General features: G+C 28.3%; 4 protein-coding genes, 1 long non-coding RNA gene and 1 pseudogene across 6 annotated transcripts; 5 read left to right on the forward strand and 1 right to left on the reverse strand.

The window, feature by feature from the left end:
* Positions 1 to 4,064: 4,064 nt before the first annotated feature.
* Positions 4,065 to 5,422, forward strand: LOC140671197 (uncharacterized). The gene is made up of 4 exons (XR_012047689.1): positions 4,065 to 4,178; positions 4,253 to 4,618; positions 4,771 to 5,028; positions 5,230 to 5,422. It is a non-coding gene; the product is annotated as an uncharacterized lncRNA (long non-coding RNA).
* A 2,075-nt stretch (positions 5,423 to 7,497) lies between these two features.
* Positions 7,498 to 10,158, forward strand: LOC140670970 (transmembrane protein 185A). Of its 2 annotated transcripts, none has more exons than XM_072901923.1 (7): positions 7,498 to 7,822; positions 7,995 to 8,340; positions 8,418 to 8,717; positions 8,796 to 8,919; positions 9,282 to 9,507; positions 9,599 to 9,679; positions 9,840 to 10,158. In XM_072901923.1, the coding sequence occupies exons 1-5, from the start codon at positions 7,785 to 7,787 to the stop codon at positions 9,491 to 9,493; spliced, it is 1,020 nt and encodes a 339-aa protein (XP_072758024.1). In that variant the 5' UTR covers positions 7,498 to 7,784; the 3' UTR covers positions 9,494 to 9,507; positions 9,599 to 9,679; positions 9,840 to 10,158. The 2 variants fall into 2 exon arrangements, with proteins under 2 accessions (XP_072758024.1, XP_072758025.1); XM_072901924.1 differs by having other exon boundaries at positions 9,324 to 9,507.
* A 651-nt stretch (positions 10,159 to 10,809) lies between these two features.
* LOC140671255 (beta-catenin-like protein 1) lies at positions 10,810 to 13,865 on the forward strand. The gene is made up of 9 exons (XM_072902496.1): positions 10,810 to 11,000; positions 11,202 to 11,584; positions 11,666 to 11,997; positions 12,302 to 12,525; positions 12,603 to 12,785; positions 12,864 to 13,011; positions 13,177 to 13,343; positions 13,427 to 13,610; positions 13,695 to 13,865. The coding sequence occupies exons 1-9, from the start codon at positions 10,971 to 10,973 to the stop codon at positions 13,781 to 13,783; spliced, it is 1,740 nt and encodes a 579-aa protein (XP_072758597.1). The 5' UTR covers positions 10,810 to 10,970; the 3' UTR covers positions 13,784 to 13,865.
* A 732-nt stretch (positions 13,866 to 14,597) lies between these two features.
* Positions 14,598 to 16,721, forward strand: Uri (unconventional prefoldin RPB5 interactor). Its single transcript, XM_072902634.1, has 6 exons — positions 14,598 to 14,807; positions 14,960 to 15,209; positions 15,287 to 15,436; positions 15,522 to 15,669; positions 15,751 to 16,453; positions 16,534 to 16,721. Exons 1-6 carry the CDS (start codon positions 14,721 to 14,723, stop codon positions 16,651 to 16,653), a joined length of 1,458 nt encoding a protein of 485 aa, XP_072758735.1. The 5' UTR covers positions 14,598 to 14,720; the 3' UTR covers positions 16,654 to 16,721.
* Positions 16,722 to 17,038: 317 nt separating this feature from the next.
* Positions 17,039 to 18,037, reverse strand: LOC140671390 (cytochrome c oxidase subunit 5B, mitochondrial). Its single transcript, XM_072902638.1, has 3 exons — positions 17,832 to 18,037; positions 17,540 to 17,610; positions 17,039 to 17,308 (listed from the first exon to the last, which is right to left on the reverse strand). The coding sequence occupies exons 1-3, from the start codon at positions 17,911 to 17,913 to the stop codon at positions 17,102 to 17,104; spliced, it is 360 nt and encodes a 119-aa protein (XP_072758739.1). The 5' UTR covers positions 17,914 to 18,037; the 3' UTR covers positions 17,039 to 17,101.
* A 332-nt stretch (positions 18,038 to 18,369) lies between these two features.
* On the forward strand, positions 18,370 to 20,640 carry LOC140671386 (ATPase family AAA domain-containing protein 3A homolog; annotated as a pseudogene).
* Positions 20,641 to 20,696: the final 56 nt, after the last annotated feature.

Below are 20,696 nucleotides of genomic sequence, written 5' to 3' on the forward strand. Positions count from 1 at the left end.
AATCAAAAAAGAATATTTTATCCACTCGATTATTTATAAAATATGACAGCTTAGAAGTAATGTTACAATTTTTATTATTCTCAAGATAAAAAATACGAACACTTAAATCGTATTAAACCTGTTCCTGAGCGTAAGTCTTTTTAAATATTTTTCTCTGTTTTTGACTATATTTTATTTAGCTGTACAAATTAATGCAAGCATTATTTTATTTTTTATTTTCCACTAGATATCGAACGAAAATAGAATAAACCATGTGTTGATGTCCATTAACACGTTATGCTACCTTTGTTCGATATTCAATGGAAAATAATACAGTAGAATAACACTTGCATTCTTATAATTTATTAAATGTGAAATACATTTTAAAAAAAGAGAGAAAAATAAAAACTGATAAATTCTAAATTTCTTAGATTGCGAAAATATTTTAAATGCTTTCTGATATAATAATCTAAAGAAATAATATAAATTTATAATAAATAATATATTATTATAAATTTCATAAATTTTTAGATTCTTTTTCTGAACATTTCTGAAAAGTGCCAATTTGTATAGAAAATCTGAAAATTTTCTGAGGAGAAAGTTTTAGAAATTTTATAGGAAATCTGAAAACTGTTATGTGTGAGAAATTCTGAGAATATTTTTCACCATCGACTTTAAGAATTTAAATGATTTGACTGACTCTATCAGATTAGATTAGGAAAATTATTCTTCAGAAATCGGACATTATGATATCAACTGTCAAATTGAATGTTTCTAAAGAAACGTCAGAATACCTTGCCACAATTTTGTAGAGCTTTGCAATTTTTGACAATTTTTCTTCCACCAACCCACAGAATTTTTACGAGTCTCTTTCGTATTGATTGCAAAATTTAGTCCTTCTAAACTCTTCTATAGAAATAGAGGTTTTATTTAAATCTGTGTTCCTGGTTTTATTCGAGACACAACGAGCTTTTTTCCGAAGTTCTTGCAATCGTGAGTTCTAACAGAAAGTAACTTTTACTTTTTAACGGCCATCATCAAACAATTCTTTTTAAATATCTTCTGTACATATTTAAAGCTTTCTGTAGACCTTTCATGCAAAAGCTTTTCTCGAATCCTTTAGGAAAACCTTCAACATTAATCGTGATGTCATACTGATGCAAATTTCATAAGTCTTTCTCGAGTCCTCATTTCTTTCATTCCAATCTTATTCTTTATAAACCTGAAACCGATCAATAAAAAAGGCTCACAAGATTCTTTCCAAGCCAGCTATTGAAAGTAAAAAGTGAATTAATATTTAAATAATTCCCTTGGACTAAACGTGCAATGCCTTACAAATGGTATTATTTCTACTAACTATTTACGTCAAGTATTTATATTATATTATTTGTTTTGTTTATAGAAGATAGTAAGTAAGAGAGTAATGTAATATATATTTTTTTATTTTATTAGAACAAATCAACTTAAAATTAATTTCAAATATAGCACATACACACACACACACACACACAGATATATATATATATATATATATATATTTGATAAAGTGTATATTTTTCTGTAGTAAATCTAGTTTGAGATAAATGTTGGATCATTTTAAATGCTTGCCTATGATTATTTTCTTCAGTCACAAACTAAGTTACGTCAGATGTCTACGTGCGTTTGATCGGAACAAATCTTACACGAATCGGTTGTGTAACGCGATATACTATATATAAAATTTGTTGGGAGCCTACTCTTCTTCTCGTGTCGCCGTGAGAATCGCGCGGATCATTTCTTCTCTCTCTCTCTCTCTCTCCATATAATATTCATGGTATTATTATATAATAAACATAATTAAAATTTATTAATAAAATAAAGCCGTCGTAAAAAAATATGATAACGAAAACTGAATAATAAAACATAATAAATATTAAATATTTCAGAATTTGAGGGTAAAAACCTACTGCACCAGTCCGCTAGTTTCTTTTCGGGCTTTGAGTCGAGTTTCACCTGCATATCCTTTACCTTAATGGAATTGGCGAATCATTCCAAGTATTAAGAGCTGGCCAGGCAGGATATTAATCGAGCGATCGACAAATACGGCTGGACATACGAAGCGTTTCAGAATATGAAGTACCTCGATCAGACGATAGCCGAGGGTCTGAGACTGCATCCGCCTGTGTCAACTATCGACAGACACACTCGTCAAAATGACAAGGTGAATCTTGAAAACCGATTATAAAAATTTCCGAAGATCTGGTTGTGATTTCGCAATATATTCAATCGGGAATCATGATGTGTATAACGTCGAAGAATTCTCCAAATTATTTGCTTTTTTTCTGGGGGCTATAATAATATTGAAATATATACTATATGTAGCAAAATATAATTCTAAGGCACACACACAAATATATAGGTATATGTATATATTCACATATGTCATGCAAAGTATTCTATGGATGTCTTAAAATTAAATCAATCTCTAACAACATCATACGATCTCAACGGAAGAGTACAAAATATTTTAGAACGATTGGTTTTTATTTATAATTTTATTTATCACTTTATAATACTGTTGCATCTGCCGATCGATATCGATATCTGAACGCGCGACACAATCGTCCAAGTAAATAATTAAATACTGTTTAAAAAGTTACTTTATTAATTTAATACTGCCCGAGTAAAAATATAATAATAAGCGGAGCTGTCCTATGATCGCACTATTTGGCAGTTTCTCCGAATTTACTTTGTATCAATTAATTAATTAACAGTAATTAATATTACGTCTTTTGTATATTTTATGATGTTTTATGTAATTGTGTATATTATATACTCAGACAGCACACAATATTTATGACAAATATTTATGAAAATATATTTTTTTGAAATATTATATAAATATATATTTTATACATTTTATAAAAATCTTCATTTAACATATTTTTAAAATACAGATGAAATGTTTTATATAATATTATATGCTAAGTAAAAAATAAATATTTATAGTAATTATTTTGTAAATATTTCTTAAATATTTGCTAAAATATTTATGGTAAATATTTATGGTTTATATTCAATCTAAAATCTTAAAAATATTTAATTATTATAAATATATAATAATAATTATTATAAATATTTTGTAAATTGTATAAATATTCTGTGCTCTCTGTCTAAGTAGCCTCCCTTTGTAATATTCTCCCTTATCATATCCCTTTTCTAAAAAAAACATATTTTGTACATATTTTTGTCCCTTTTCCGAGATGCTGATTGGATGTCTCGATATCTAATTGTCAAGTACGTTATTGTGTATTCACAAGAAATAGTTACTTAATACATAGCAGGTTTTATTGTTAGATATTTAACAAAAATATTATTTGTGATTTCTGTGGTACAGTCTTTAACTGATAATTGTAAAATGGGAAATTTAATTTATTTAAAAGATAGGAGTTCGTTAGTTTATTCTTCCGAAAAATTTGTTATAAAAATTTGTAAAGAAACTGGAAAAGTTATAAGATTTTATACAAAAGAAAATAATATTGCTTCAAACAAATATAACATTAACTATATTACAGGTACTGACTGTGTTGTCCTATTTAAATATGGACAATATATTTATTAAATTAATAACATACTTGAACGATCAATCAATTTTAGATTGTCATAGAATACAATTAGTAAAAAGTATAATTTTTAAATATGTTAAAAAAAGATTTTTTTATATTGTGAAAAATATAACACATTCATTTGATTTAAGTTATAGACATTTTTATAATAAATTAATTGTATTTAAGAGACAATAATTTTTATATATACGTTATTATTTTATACGTTTATGTATATATATATATATATATATATATTATTTGTATGTTGTTAATTTTAATGTTATTATATATTATGTATGGTAATTTTAATATAGGCATGTTAATGGGTGTTAAAAAAGCTAATAAATAATTTATAAAACATATATATGATCCCTCCCCGCAAGAGCTTCACTGCCCTTACCATATTGTTCCGTTCTTCAAGTCCGTGATGACGACACTATCGTTACCATAGTAACATGGGCCTCTTATGTTTTTATTTAATCACGCATTGTGATCCCACGCAAACGCAATTATATTTTCTTTGGATTAATGTTATATAATTTCCAAGATGGTTAGAAAATGCCTTGTATGTAGAAAAGGAGTTCATCCCCTCTCTACTCGTAGTTTTCACCGGTGTGTATTCATATTTAATCTCAAAATTTTATACCTTTATTTACTATTCAAAATAATTCTTGCTACAAATATAGGTTTCCTAGCAATGAATACTGGAGAAAAAAATGGATGACTGCTTTAAATATATCAAAAATTCCGCACTTGAAAAATACTGTTATATGCAGTGATCACTTTAATGAAAAATCCTTTAATGCAGAATATAAATGCAGAAGAAAATTACGTCCAGAAGCTATTCCTGAAAACATAAATAATATAAATGAAGATTGTGATAAAAAGACTAATTGTGAGATATATAAAAAAAAGGTTGTAAAGCCACTTGATTCTTCCGAATCTCCGATAATGAGTCGTAATTTAAATGTTATTAAAACTATGAATAAACATGATTATTTTGCTGAAGTCAAAGAAAAGAATAATGTAAATGAGGCTTTACATAATGAAAAGTAAGTAATTAATTATCTTTTATAATAATTATAAAGTTGCATTACTAGTATATATTTGAATTACTTTAATACCTATAACATTACAAAATATAATCGAAATGTTTATATTTTCAATTTTAATGTAATTACATTAAATATAATTAATATTTTAGGAAACCTTTATTCATGAATAACAATCCAGTACAAACAGTTCAATTTGTTAATCATTTCAACAAAATAGAATATATTTCTCGGGACAACTTTGTTTCTCATGAAGCTTGGAATCGATTTCTACGGTTTAAAAGTTATAACGATTATAAAATAGCAGCTGCTTATGACAAATACTTATGCAAAGAAAAAGAAAATAAAAATTTGACAGATTGGATAAAATATTCGAAAAAAAATTTGGTTTAATGCTGCAGAATTTGAAGGTAACTTTTTATTAATTACTGTAAAAAATTTTTAATCATTTCATGTTTAAATATTTTATATATTTATATTATAAATGATTAAATTTGTAAATATTATATATTTATGTGTATATATATATATATATATATATATATATATATATATATAATTTAGTAATTTACATAAAATATTTTTTAAGAAATCATATGTTATGGTTTCAGGGAATCGAAAAAGTAAGTTACTAAAAAATTGTTGTGTAGAATTTGTGAACACTCAGGAAATTTGCAGCAATTTGTTTATATATTTTTTATGATTCCTTCCACATAAAACTTATTTTGCTATAAAACGCCAAATTTATAATTGCAAATGAATATATAAACTGGGAATATATTTAAAAAATTGAACGAATATTTGTTAAACTATTACAGGACAATATTGAAATGTATTTTTCATTAGAAGAATAAAAGGATAATAACTCGACTACAACCCAGTATTCATCTGCGTATAAAAATTATTGCTTAACATTGAATATCATCATTTCTTCTTCTGCAAATTGTTCTCCATTAAATTAAACATTATTTATTTCTGCAAAAAGTAATAGTACCGGACAAAAACATTTCTTACAAATAATAATGGTGAACATTTAAACATTAATTCGGATAATACAGTATCGAATTCTGAAAAGATAAACATGAAGAAAACTTCTTTTGTGAACTTAAATTTTCTTCCACTCAAGGTAATGATTTTTTTGAAAAATGATAAATATCATTCTTTTGACCACAATTATTAATAAGCTTTTAATATTTATTTAAATTAAAATTAATATTTGAATATGCAGAAGAAATCATTAAACATGCAGATGATTCAGTTGTTTATATTTTTAAAACGTATAATTTATTGTAAAAAATGCTGTGATATATTAGATGGAACTAATAATAACTTTAAACCCAAACTATATGTTTTAACTATATTAATATTATCGTGACTTTTGCGTTTGAAATAAGATTAAAAATTATCCGTGTTTGATGTTATTTTAATGTCACAAAAATCTCATTAATCAATTATAATTATTTTTAAATAGATAAAATAAAAAAGTTTGAGTTTTTTATTAATAAAATGTTTAATGTTTATAGAGAAATAAGGAAAAATCCTTGAATAATAAAGTCGCCAAAAGCGGGGACGAGTAAGAAGCAAAGGAAATGACTTAAAACCACAGAATTCTGAAGTCTCTCAAGAGATTTATCTTATCTATCGTCTTTCATAATATGTCATCTTATTAAAAAAAAATCAAATTTTCATAATTCGCATGTTGACGATTTAAAAATAATTTTAATAAATTAATAAGATTTTTGCGATTACAATTGCGACACATGACATAATTCGAGTAATTTTTTTATCTCATTTTAATCATTAATTTTTATTTAAATATGTAATTATACCTTTGATTACATATTAAATTAAAAATTGTATAAAAACTTTACATTTTATAATTCATTCTCAAATATTTTTCGATTCATGTAAACATTACTAATTAATTATATAGTTAATTATTATATAATTATTTATTATTATCAAAATTATTTTATAAATTAAATAATATCAAAATTCATAAATTAAATAGAATAATCTATAATAAACACACACATACACACACGCACGCACGCACATATATATTATATATAATAGATATTTTTATAATAAATGAATATTATAATATTAACTGTATTTAATAAATTAATTTTTAAGAGTAATGATAGAATAAAGTAATGAAATTCATTCACAAATATTATATATATATATATATATATATATATATATATATATATATATATATAATATTATTATATAATAAAACCTTGAATAATATTATTCGACGTCAAAGTCAAAATGACATATGCTTGCTACCTCGGTTTTGCTAGGATATTTATGATAAATATAAATATTTATGATTTATTCAATATATAAAATCTTAAAAATAATTATATAAACTAATTTTAATAAATATTTATAAAGTATTTAAATAATTATTATAAATATTTTATAAATATTTTATGCTGTCTGGGAAGTCACAATAAATGTTTCTTTTGAAATCCACAATTATGAATCTAGCACGGACACGAACCAATTGATCGTTTTATCGACTGGAAAGTAGACCCGGCCATGTAGTTCCCCAATTCTAAAATAAATTCAGTTAGCGCCACTGTACGCGAAGAAAAATCGTTCCAAGAGAAATGGCGGTCCCTTTCAGACTTCTGTCTGCTCCTAGAAAGCTCCTTCAGGGTTAAGTTCTAAAATTTACTTTTTGAAGTAGAATAGGTTTCGATTGGCCAATCGGGACGAAAGAAATAAAAAATATCTCTGTTCTGATTGGTCAATCAATGACCATGCTATTTTAAGAAGTAGATTGCTATTTTAGAACGTACTCTATTTTATATATATATATATTATAGTAAAATATGAAAGAGAGAAAAAAAGAGACTAAAAGAGAGAAAGAGAAATGGTAGGGGAAACCAGAATAACCGATAATTATTAGCCGTTTCATTCACTATCTTCCAGCTTTCAATATTGCTGTTCAGTATGTTCGAAATTTTGGTTGTGACGGGTTGTGACTTGTTATTTTTCTGAATGCAGATGCACGAGCTATCGCTTGCTCCTTTCCGAAGTAATATCCGTGGTAAATGAAATCGCATGCTCTCATCGTAGCATGTATTTCTACTCGACAAATCATATAAAGATCTTCATCGATTAATTGGCCTATATAATCACTCTGATAATTATGAATTTGCAAACACTATTTCAAGACTTCAATCCGAGGTAATTCTTACTTTATTCAATAACACCAAGTGTTATTTCAAGTATATTATTTCAAGTATATTATGAATTTATATATTTTTAAAAACTTATATATATTTATATATTTTTTTATATATTTTACAATATACTTAGTACTCATAAATATACTTACGATGTTAATTTTTGATTCCAGTAAATTTCTGGTACATTCCTGTTTGATGATATTCACATCTCTATTTGCTCTTCGATTGGATGGCTTTATAGAATGGAGTTATTGGTCTATATTCAGCCCGATATGGTTTTGGAAAGGCATGGTAATTTTGGGAGCTATTGTTGGGAGTTACGTCTGGTGGAGGCATCCACACGCAAGATTGGAAGGAGATGCTTATGTGCATTATAAAGCAATGTTGATTACCTTGGCATTACATTTAATTCTATTAATGTTTGAATTGTTGGTATGTGACAAATTGGAATCAGAGAGACACTTATGGATACTTGTATTTATACCTTTGATTTTTATCTCGATAGTATCTATTGCGGTAAGTAATTGATCTTTCTAAACTACTGTCAACAATTAATGTATAATTATCTGAACATTTACTTTATTGTAATTTAGGTCTGCATCTGGGCTGTAAAACATGAGCGATCATTTGAGCTCGAACTATTCTGCGCAGTGAATGTATTGCAATTTATTTTTCTGGCTTTGAGACTAGATGGTTTTATAACATGGAGTTGGGAAGTTGTGTTTGTGCCAGTGTGGGCGCTTCTTTGTTTATCCTTAGTTGCTGTTTTATATGCGATAGTGTTTGCTGCTGTTTTATTAAGAACACCGCAGATCAATGCTCGTCAGAGGCGGACCTCCTTGAACTCAGCATTAGCATATACATTTCTCGTCGTTCCCATTTTAGTGTTCCAGGTACAACTTATGCATCTTTTTATCTATCTACTTGTCATTTTTTTTTCTTTTGTTTACTTATTTATTATTCTGCTTTAGGTACTATTAGCAAATAAATTGGATGGAGATATTTCAATAAATTACACAACAGTGGCAATGCCACTCCTTGTGTCACATATAACTCTTATTTTTATGTCCTTTGGTGCAAAAGGTGGAAATAGATGTAAGACAATCTTGCAAACTATTATTTATTAATATTCTAGATTGACGTATTATTCGTTATTTTTTAAATATTACAAATATTTAACACAATTGTTAAAAAAAATTAAGGACTTAAAAGGTAAACAATATATACTAAATTGAGTAAAAAAATATTTGATGAACATAGGTTGAAAAATTTAATCTTCAATTTTTATTCTGAAAGAGTTGATTTTTTTATTCATATTAAATATTTTTTTTTTTAACAGTAATTGTACCTTATAAATCCTAAACTATTGTTTCTTCTTTTTTTATATAAAACACAGACATATCTCTTTTTATGATTAATTTTAATTAGAATATAAGAATGATGGAATTTTTGTCCAGGGTGGTTTGGTATCAGAAAAGACTTTTGTCACTTCCTACTAGGTTTATGTCCATTGCTTCAAGAATATGGTAATATTTCATATCAACCAAGAGATGAACGAGATCAACCACCATCTGAGCCAATGATTACAGAAAAGAGTGAAAAGCTTATTAAGAAAATCGACCTAATGAAACCTGTTGTGCCTATAATCTCTATAGACATGCCTGACTGATTGGCTTAAAGCAGGTATTTATCATAAAGATACATTTGGGGAAACGTGTTATATTTCACAATATAATATAAATTGACTCTAAAATTTTATTTTTATATTTTACAGGTTTATAACTCATATATTTAAATATTATTTTTAATGTGATTGACTTATACAGAGGCCAAATATCTGGTATAAAATAGTCAGGTATATATTTAAATTTATATAAAATATGTAATTAAATATCTATATATTTTATACAATATAATAAAAAAAATATATACATATATTTTATGCAAATTTGTGGAGAGCACTAAATATATAGAATAACAGAATATAATTATTGCTTGTATATATTTTAATCTAGGCCTTATTAAGCCAAGAAATTGTACTAAATGGATATATGTTGGCTGGGATACAAGACTGAACACTTTGCATCTCTAGGATAGCAGGACGTCAAAAAAATTAAGAAAGAAACTATAAAAAAGCTGGATAAATCTAGAAAAGCCATATTACTGTTAATGTTGCTGGACATTGTAATATTGCATGCCCAATCATTTATTACTATAATGTAGAAATAATGTACAGACTGTTATATAATATCACAATACTATTATGTGTGATAAATATTAAATATTGTTCTACCATGTTATGGTGGATAGATACTAGTAAAATGTTACATATAATATATATGTATATATATATATATATATATATTATATACATATATATATATATATATAAAACATTAAAAATTTAATCTAATAAAGTTTCTATTTTTTGGTATCAATATCAATGATTAATTAATTTCAGTTATACTACTAATATCTGGGAAGCAATATTTCACAATACATATATGGGCCTATAAAATGTAATGTATGTATATATAATGAAACTAATTAATTATTTTAATTATTATTATATACATAATTTTATTCAAACATTTTTTACTGCAAATATAAATGTTATATTTACAAACAAAATGCTTACATTGAATTTTTTAAATATATTTTTAAATTAATCTAATTTTTTTTTAAATTATACATAATACAATATATTATGTAAAAAAAAATAGAGAAATGTGTTATCAATATTTTATTTATTATGTCATGGATAATTTTGTTCAAATTTTTTGTTCGTAATTTTGATAAGTTATTCTGCGTAATTTGTGAAAAATTACAAGGGAAATACGTGAATATTTATCTAGGCATGTAGGCAATTTTTTCCCGTACTGGAAGATTTATGAAGCCTTCTCACACTGTCCAACCAAATGACAGTTTAATACCCAATAGAAAATGTGAATCATATGTCACTAAAAATAAATTCTATTGGATGTCATTTGTTAAACAGTGTGAATTCACCATAATGTTTCATAATCGGCTAAAAATTCGCTACAGACACCATCTGACACCATCCAAGTATCAATGACATAAAGTTGTTTTTCAGTTCAAATTTTTTACATTTTTGCTCGCGATTTTTAAACATCTGTGTTTGACAAATGGATATCGGAGAACTGTTATCTTACAAAGTGTGTATTAAAGTTTTCAAGTAATGATTTATTTGTATTATGTGTGCGTTCAGAATTATTATACTATTTTAATTTAACCTCACATATATACATAATATGTTGTTTATAAAAATTTTTTCTTATTATTTATGTTTTTTTATTAAATAATTTTTTCTTCACCATAAATGACAATATGATTACATTGTAATAATATGTGTATAGCCTCCAAATACACCGAAACGACCGGCAGCAGGAGAAGAGGACGACGAGGATGAATGGGAGAATCCGAAGAAAGCAAAGAGAGTGATAAAAACACCGTATCATGCACGTCAACGGCAGCCCAAAGAAGTTGAAGTAAATATATCATCCAGGGATAGCGAACCTCCTACACCTGTCCGGACTGCCGTACCCTCGTCAACTCACGATGTGATAGAACCGCAACTGACAGAGAAGGAGAAACAGGATATATTGAAATATGTAGAAACCGAGGCTCCCGAGGTAGAAGCACTGGACGAGGCGACGCTCAAACGTATGATTCTTTTGTTTGAGAAAAGAGGTCTCAGAAATCAAGAAATGAGAGTTAAATTCCCAGATCAACCAGAGAAGTATGTATAAAGTTGATACATTGAAACACAAAGGAATTTTAATATATATAATTATTTTTCTAAGCTCTGGACTTCTTACAGATTCATGGAATCAGAGGTGGAATTACATGAAACTCTGCAAGAGCTGCATATCGTGGCAACTAATCCAGATCTGTATCAATTGATGGTAGAATTAGGCGCTGTGCCTTCTTTACTTGAGTTATTATCTCATGAAAATACTGATATAGCAGTTGGTGTGGTAGATCTTTTGCAAGAATTGACCGATGTAGATATATTGCACGAAAGTCAAGAAGGTGCAGATACACTCATTGATGCTTTGTTGGAGCAACAAGTTTGTGCCCTTTTAGTTCAAAATCTTGAGAGACTTGATGAGGCAGTGAAAGAAGAGAGCGATGGTGTTTTTAATACACTTGGTAATTATTTAAGGGAAAAAATACTATGTTGAATTAAACATTTAAAAAATAATATCTTGGAATTTTTCTTCACAAAATGACACTTTTAATAAAATCTGTAATTAATATATACATTAATCTATATTTATTTTATATATTTTAAAGATACTTTGCAATAGAAAATAATAATGGTAAATAGGATCTAGGTTTCTTGCTTGTTCAAATTTTAAAATATTTTGTAAAATATATAATTAATATGTTTAATATGTTAAAAAAATTTTTTATTAAAAATATTATATATTAAAATAATGACTTTGACTTTCAGCTATTTTTGAAAATCTCTTGGAATTTAGACCAGACTTATGTACAGATGCAGGAAAGCAAGGTTTAATGCAATGGTTACTGCGTCGAATTAAGATAAAATCACCTTTCGATTCAAATAAACTTTATGCTAGTGAACTCCTGTCTATACTTTTGCAGGACACACCAGAGAATAGACTTCTTTTAGGTGATTTAGATGGAATTGACGTTTTATTACAACAATTAGCTGTATGCATTTATATTTTTATTAACTTTTTTACATAAAGTTAACGAAAAGATTAGTCAATTTAAAATTTTATTTGCAGTATTATAAGAGGCATGATCCACAGACAGCAGACGAGCAAGAGATGATGGAAAATTTATTTAACGTTTTATGTTCAAGTTTAATGAGTACGGTAAATCGCGACCGATTTTTACGCGGTGAAGGTCTTCAACTTATGAATTTAATGTTGCGAGAAAAGAAAATGTCACGGAATGGATCTCTTAAAGTAAATCTATCTACAGCAGAGGATAATTTTAATAATAATCATATAAATTGTATTGTTAAAAATTATTGTTAATTGTAGGTATTAGATCACGCTATGAATGGTCCAGATGGGAAAGATAATTGTAGCAAATTTGTAGATATTCTTGGATTACGAACAATATTTCCTCTATTTATGAAAACTCCAACAAAAAATAGAAAAAAAATGCTTACTGCAGAACAACACGAAGGTATTTACACAAATTATTAGAAACATATATAAGGTAATTTATAATTGTGTGTATATAATTTATGTCATTAAAAATGCAGTTTGTAGAATATAAAATTAAATTGTGAAAATAATAAATATTTTTAAATAAATAAATATATATATAAAATAATAAAAATTTTTACAGAACATGTAGTTTCCATCATAGCAAGTATGCTGAGAAATTGCAAAGGACAACAGCGTCAAAGACTGCTTAGTAAATTCACAGAGAATGATTATGAAAAAGTGGATCGATTAATGGAATTACATTTCAAGTATCTTGAGAAAGTAGAGGAAGTAGAAAAGAATGGAAAGGTAAATCGTGCACAATCAAAAATATATATCAAAAAACAAAAATATGAATATTAATATCCTCTTTTATTTATTGTTGTTACAAGGAGGATGAAGACGAAGAAGAATCCTATTTAAGAAGATTAAATGGCGGATTATTTATATTGCAATTAGTAGATTATGTGCTTTTAGAAGCTTGTACTGGCTGTCCACCTGCAGTCAAACAGCGAGTAACAAGAATTTTAACACAGAGAAGGGCATCTCTTAAAACGATTCGACACATTATGAGAGGTAAATATTGTATGTAATATTATTTAATTTTAAATTACAAATTTATATAAAAAAATTAATATATATTTTTCATTTAAAAATCAGAATATGCTGGTAACTTAGGAGATGCTGGTGATACAGAATGGAAAGAAGCAGAACAGCAACATATCTTGCAATTAATTGATAAATTTTGATATGTATTTTCTATGATATGTATACTGATGTCAAAATATATCGTTATAAGATAATTTTAGTAACTTTGTATTACTATATATAATGTACAATATAATAAAGGAATGTTGTAAGCATTACACAAATGTGTAGATATATCAAAACAGTATTATTAATTAAGGTCTAGCCAGAAATGACAAAATCTTATCAAAAATTTCAATAATTTGTTCAGGTACTAGGTACTATTCGAGTATCGGGCTGGTCCCCTTATCTAGGCTGTCACCGTTGTGTTTCCTGGATATGATTCTTTCGTCAGAATTTTCGAAGTCGTGCAACTACGCATTATTAATACTAAATACAAAAAATCCCAGTAAACGCTAGATATTCCTGAAAATTATTATTATATGAATAAACGTTGTAATGAAAATTATGTCAATTATGTTAACGATATTATTTGTGAAAAATAGAATTCTTCTCTATGATACAATTAATTGAACATATATATTTATATCTCAGAGATTTATTGTATTAAATAATAATAGTCTTTATATATGTGCGCATATATATATATATATCTGATCTTTATTCTATGTACCTACATATGTCATCTCCAAACATATGTTATCTCCAAAATATATAATTATCTGAAAAAATATAAATGTTTATTAATTATTAACTATTTTTAATTATTAATTCGAATTTCTCCAACCTAACATGTCTTTCCTAAATTACGTAAAACATAGTGCGCATGCGCTTAAAGGATAGAGATACCTTCTGAGACTTTCTGTCTTTTCTGTAGAAGACTTATTATAGAAGTTTCTTGTATGTATATATTGTTATGTTCTATGATCGCAACATGTGTATTCGCGAGGGAAGAAAATGTGTTTATAGTGTCTTTACGAATATATTTTTCATTTTGTATCTTTCATAATATATTTTTAATTTTCTTCAATATTTACAATGGATAATATTGTAACTAATAATCCAACAATGGAATCTGAACAAATGAAAAGTTATCAAACGCTATTAAATAATGTGTTTGCACAGGTATAATTTTATTTTTCATTCCAATTATATGACAAATAAATAATTAAATTATATTTATTTATTATATATAATTTAAAAATTAATATATATACATATACACACACACACACATACATACATACATACATATATATATAACTGATATGTTACAGGGACTTGATCAAAATGAACAAGAAATAAATAAATGGAATGATTATAAAAATAAATACAAAAAGGTAATAGAAGGACTTGAAGTATATCCGTTATCTGTCTCAGAAAATTGTATGGTACCCATTGGCAAGCGAGCATTAATGAAAGGGAAATTAATTCATACTAATGAAATTTTGGTTTACTTGGGAGATGGCTATTTTGCAAAATATAGCGCATCACAGGCAATCTCATTGTGCAACAGGAAGATAGCGTGTATATATTTTATATACATTTATGTCTTATTAATTTTATATTAAATATTTATTACACATTATATTTTCTTATTTCAGGGGCAGATAAAATGTTGAAAGACTTACAAGCTGAAAGAAATTTGTATGAGATGAGACAATATCTCCCGTTAAAACATGATATTTTTGGAGAAAAAGATAGAAAAGATATATTGGAACATTGGAACGAGGACAAACTTGATGAATGGAAGAGTAAATATTTGTACCATACATGTTCTTTTAAATATATTTTTATTTAGTATGTCAGATGCTAGAATTAAAGTATGTTTAATTATAGTACAACATAGGCAGCGTGAAAAGGAGTATCATCAGAAACTAGCAGAGTTGAGAGAAAAAGAAAAGACTAATATTTCCACTGAAGAAGATCTTTTTAAAAGACTAGATGAATTAGAATTGGAAGAAGAACTAAAAGATGAAATATGCAGGTTACATATTCATTTTTAAAATTAAAACTCTTGGTGACTTGGTAAGTGAAATAAAATTAATTTATTTAAACTTTTATGCAGACTAGAAGCTGAACGAAAAGATTTTTATGGCGATTTGGAGGAGGGAGAAGTCTATGACGACTCAGAGGAAGATTCATCTGACTCTGATGAAATTACAACAGAGATGATTGAGGAGGAATTAAAAAAATTGAAAGATATGCAAACGAGCAAAATGACATATAATACATCAGATGTCAATTTTGATGCAGATAAAATTGTTGATACAAATGTTACAAAACATGAAAATGTTGATCTCACTATAAAGTCTAGTCAAGAGGAATTAAAAAACAATCACTTATCTGAATTTAGAGAGGATATATCTAAACCAACAAATGCAAAGAAAACAGGAAGAGTATCATTTGTTGAACCAAATATTATGGAAAATACAGAAAGCGATATAGAAGGAGAAATAATGCCTAATGAAGAATCCTGTTTTATTTCAAAGCAAGATGAAACACATAATGATAATTCTGAAGCTGAAGATGATATTGTCAGGATTGAGTTTTTACATTCATCCCATATTCCAGATATATCTATGACAAATAATACAGAAATACAAAGCCCAGAAGATATTTATAAAATATTTAACGTTCCCAAATCCATTTTGAAAAGATCTCCAAATGATATGGTCCCCAATCAAATTGCTCCTTCTTTGAACGAAGAAAGTAGTACTGATGCAGAAGATGAAGAAGTCGAACATGTTAAACATTCTGTCTACAATTCTGTGAGTAGAAATATAATAATTTAATAATACTAATAAATATTAAATAAATAATTGTATACTGAGATATACATATATTGTAGGTAATCAAGGAAAAAGTCCAAGAAAATAAAATATCACCAGTGAATAATACTTCAGAAAAAAAGGATGAAAAGAAAATTGTAAGCAGGTTTAAATTGGAGCAAGCTGGAAGAAAAAAGTAATGTGTAAATATATGTATTTATTGTAATTAGAATTTTGTTTATACACACAACATAAATAAATATATATTTTCTAAAATTATGAGCTTATAATATCCACTTGGGCATAAAATTTTGAAAAAAAAAAAAATTTTTCATAAACAGTCTTGCAAAGATTCCAATTTATTTCCATGTATATAATTGCAATTCTTTTAAATAATTTTTATTTTAGTAATAAAAAGTATGTATTTGATAAAAACTGTGAATTTTAATAGAATGACTAAGGAATATGATACATAATATTTACAATATATTTGTTTATTTCTGCAATTCTTGTACAATGAAAGAAATTTATTTTTTTGGATAGGATACATTGGGAGAATATGGTAATAAATGAAAATAGATGTAATTACTGTCTAATATAATATTAATTCTATGTTGAAAACAATCCACTAGTTCATCCTTAAGTATATTATATAGGTGCTTTTTCCACCAGCTTAAACCAATGGCCACATTCGCAGCGACGCGGAGGACCCTGATGTAGCCACATCCAATTTACGTGCAACGCATCTTCATCACAAATGCATCCCATTATACGACTCTCAAATGCACTATAGACTATATTAGGATTCTCCTTTGTACTGTCTGGTCGTCGTTTTATAGTTATATTATAGGGATCCTGGAGAAGCAAGTTTAACAGAATTATATCCTTTTTTCTTTTACAAGAGATACATTCCATCAATATTTATCACATTAAAAATATGCGTACAGAATAAAATGCAGACCTATGTAAAAATAAATATTCGCATAAAGAGATAAAAAGGCAGATGTATAGCGAAGATTGTGGTACATTAAATTAGAAATAATACGTCAAATTAGAAATTATGTACAGAAACGTCACAGAACTTACATCGTTACCGGCTAAACGGGCGAGCATCTCCCTCTTCTCCAAACCAGTGGCATGATCGAGGGAATCGGCGACTGTCAAATAAAGGGGAAAAAAAAAATGTAAATTCGACACCGAATTTTTTCTGTGTCAAAATATGCATATCGGACGTGATAGATGATAAAGATAAAAATCGATTAGACGGACGAAAAATATATTACGTAATATGGAGTACGTCCAAGTCAAAGGGAAACATGAGACATGTTCAAGACGGACGTGCATTTTGAGGGAACGTTTTATGTTGGGATATATTTACATTTCTTTTGGGCACACGCGAGGCTGTAGGAGATCGGCCGTCGACACGTTTGGAGCACCGTACGGGCGCATAACCACGCCATTTCTCTTTCGCTGCAGATGTTACACGCTATTCGTCTCTCGGTCCTCGGTTGGGTTGGGTTAAGTCATTTATTTTTAATCACGAATAAAACAATTGTGCGGAGACCGCTGTTCTCGAGAACGAGATTGCGCGTACGCAGCGCTACTGCCTTCTCGTTCTTTTGACAGCTGACAATAATGACAGATGTCATTGTTGCTGCTTCTCATACGATGCTTTTTTCTTGAAATACGCTAGCGCCACCTGGATTCATTTTAAAGCGGACAAACTATGGTCAAATTCATAGATATACATACACGATTTTTTTTAATTTTTCTCTTGTTTTCAGCAAAGTTTCGGGTTGTGCTATTGGGTGCGCCATTTTGCGGCCATAAGTCACGTGCACCAATCACGCGAATTCCCAAGATGTTCAGTCTCTATCTTCAAGGTCTCTACCCGGGCCGAGACTCAAGCGCTATAGGTGACAGCACACTCCGAGCTCCGAAGTCGCACGTGTTGCGTGTTGTTGGTCTCGTGCAAAGGAGAGCGAGAAGCGCGCGAGCTTAACCTCAACCTCGTTAAAGGCACGCCGGTTGATTGATTCGGCGAATGAAGATTTTTCTGAAACAAGATACAGACCTTCGTAAATGATATTGATTACAATGTGGTCATTTATTGATTGTCTACCTAGCAGTTATATACTTGTTGTTTGTAACTTTATTATTTTGAATTTTTCGTATACACGATTTTTCTTAAATTATAAATAGATGTTATTGCAAAAGGTATTAATATTAATATTAATATCCTTTTAGCTTTATTGTTTTATAGAGAGAATATATAAAATATACGTTATTAAAATGATTTTCTATAACACTGTGCTATATATAATTTTAGGAATTATGTATAATTGATTCCATTGTTATTTTAAATTAAACTTATATTACTTGTTAACTGTTGAAAATGTCAACGATATTCTTTGTGAAATTATAATGATAAAATATTGATTTTCTTCTTAGTAATTATATATTTGTTATTTGTAATTTTATTATTTGAGATTTTTTTGCACACATGTTTTTCTTTAATTACATGTAAATGTTATTTAAAAAAATTAATTAATATCCTTTTTGCTTCAATATTTTATAGAAAGAACATATAAAATAAATTCTACTAAAGTGATTTTCTATAATAGTAATACTAATTTGAATATTATAGAAATATATATAGTTATAATATATATAGTTGATTATCGTTATAGTATAGTTGACATTGTTATAAATTAAGCTTATATTATTTGTTAATTGTTAAAAATGTTAAAGATATTCTTTGTAAAATACTTATGATAAAATATTTTAATTATAGAGCACGCAAGAGAAGCCTTAGATCTATATAAAATGCAAGAAACTATAAGACAAATGGAGGCTGAAATAAAAAAATATGGAGCCAGTATTGAACAGCTTAAGATTGATCAAAAGCGAGTGGAGAAGATTGATAGAGAAAATCAAGATCATAATCTAGAACAGATTAGATCGAAAAAAGGGATCACCTATTACCTTTTAGAACCTATAAAGTAAGCAGTCAACATTGCTTACGTTATATTATAGTTGTAAATTTAATTTTATAACTATTTAATCTGAATTATTTAAATTTTTATTTTATAATTATTTTATATTATACTTATTTATTTATATTATATAATATAAAATTTATTATATTTTTTATATATGTAATAATTAATATAATTTATTATATCTTTCAGAGCAGCTGAGTAAACATTACATTTGACAGTCCAAGCCCTGCAGGGAGATTGGGTTGCGATCGTCAGTTTAGCAAGTGGTCTCTCAATTGCAGCCTTATGTATATACACTGCCGAGGGAGCGGCCAAAGTGGCATCGCGTTACCTAAGAAAACCATCGTTGGTGCTTGAGGCATCTAGATTCACGTTCCATAACATCATTCGGCATCCGATTCAACCGGCGAAGAAGGTGAAGAGCAAACATACCGACGCGCTGTCCGGCATGATTCTCGCGCCGAAACTCGAGGAGAGACTGCGCAACATCGCGATAGCCACGGAGAACACCAAGTATTACGATGGCATGTACAGAAACATCCTGCTGCACGGTCCGCCCGGAACCGGCAAAACCATGTTCGCGAAGAAACTGGCGGAGCACTCTGGCATGGATTACGCGATCGTGAACGGAGTTGAGGTTCCTTTGGGTAGGGACGGCGTGACTACCATTAACAAATTGTTTGATTGGGCGCGGACGTGCCGAAAGGAACTACTGCTGTTCATCGACGATGCGGATCTGTTTCTAAGAAAGCGCTCGAGCGAGTATATCTCGAAGGATCACCGGGCGACGCTGAACGCATTCCTCTACCGAACCCAGCAAAGTAATAAAGTTATGCTGGTGTTTGCATCGAGTACACTCGAGCAGCTCGACCTTACGATGATCAACCAATTAGAAGAGATAGTAGAGTTCCGTCTTCCTGGTCGCGAGGAACGCGAGCATTTGCTCCGCCTGTACTTTGACAAGTTTGTCCTGCAGCCGGCGATCGAAGGTAATAAGAAGGTCCCGCAGTTCGATTACAACTCGCTCTATAACAAGATGGCCGATTCGACAGAATGTCTGGCCGACAATTGGCGAAACTCGGAGTCGCCTGGCAAGTGGCGGCCTATGCCTCAGAAGATGGTGTATTAACGGAGAAGATGGTTATGGATACGTGTCTCGAAGCCATTGAAAAGCATAAACAGTAGGTGCTTTTTCATATTTAACATTAAAAATCTGAAACTGTTTTATTATAAACGCATAA

This window comes from Anoplolepis gracilipes, chromosome 11 (genome assembly GCF_047496725.1).
Source record: "Anoplolepis gracilipes chromosome 11, ASM4749672v1, whole genome shotgun sequence".
Classification (NCBI taxonomy): Eukaryota; Metazoa; Arthropoda; class Insecta; order Hymenoptera; family Formicidae; genus Anoplolepis; species Anoplolepis gracilipes.

What these genes read in the sequence shown, in the direction of transcription:
- LOC140670970 (XM_072901923.1), top strand. Translation starts at nt 7,785, where the DNA reads ATGAATTTGCAAACACTATTTCAAGACTTCAATCCGAG. An exon ending in TCTCGATAGTATCTATTGCG is followed by an intron (nt 8,341 to 8,417) that starts GTAAGTAATTGA and finishes ATTGTAATTTAG; the next exon opens with GTCTGCATCTGGGCTGTAAA. An exon ending in TTCCCATTTTAGTGTTCCAG is followed by an intron (nt 8,718 to 8,795) that starts GTACAACTTATG and finishes ATTCTGCTTTAG; the next exon opens with GTACTATTAGCAAATAAATT.
- Uri (XM_072902634.1), top strand. Translation starts at nt 14,721, where the DNA reads ATGGATAATATTGTAACTAATAATCCAACAATGGAATCTGAACAAATG. An exon ending in GTGCAACAGGAAGATAGCGT is followed by an intron (nt 15,210 to 15,286) that starts GTATATATTTTA and finishes TTCTTATTTCAG; the next exon opens with GGGCAGATAAAATGTTGAAA. An exon ending in CTAAAAGATGAAATATGCAG is followed by an intron (nt 15,670 to 15,750) that starts GTTACATATTCA and finishes ACTTTTATGCAG; the next exon opens with ACTAGAAGCTGAACGAAAAG.
- LOC140671255 (XM_072902496.1), top strand. Translation starts at nt 10,971, where the DNA reads ATGGATATCGGAGAACTGTTATCTTACAAA. An exon ending in TACTGCAGAACAACACGAAG is followed by an intron (nt 13,012 to 13,176) that starts GTATTTACACAA and finishes AAATTTTTACAG; the next exon opens with AACATGTAGTTTCCATCATA. An exon ending in AAGTAGAAAAGAATGGAAAG is followed by an intron (nt 13,344 to 13,426) that starts GTAAATCGTGCA and finishes TGTTGTTACAAG; the next exon opens with GAGGATGAAGACGAAGAAGA.
- LOC140671390 (XM_072902638.1), bottom strand. Translation starts at nt 17,913, where the DNA reads ATGGCGTGGTTATGCGCCCGTACGGTGCTCCAAACGTGTCGACGGCCG. An exon ending in CGCGTGTGCCCAAAAGAAAT is followed by an intron (nt 17,611 to 17,831) that starts GTAAATATATCC and finishes TTTATTTGACAG; the next exon opens with TCGCCGATTCCCTCGATCAT. An exon ending in CCCGTTTAGCCGGTAACGAT is followed by an intron (nt 17,309 to 17,539) that starts GTAAGTTCTGTG and finishes TTGCTTCTCCAG; the next exon opens with GATCCCTATAATATAACTAT.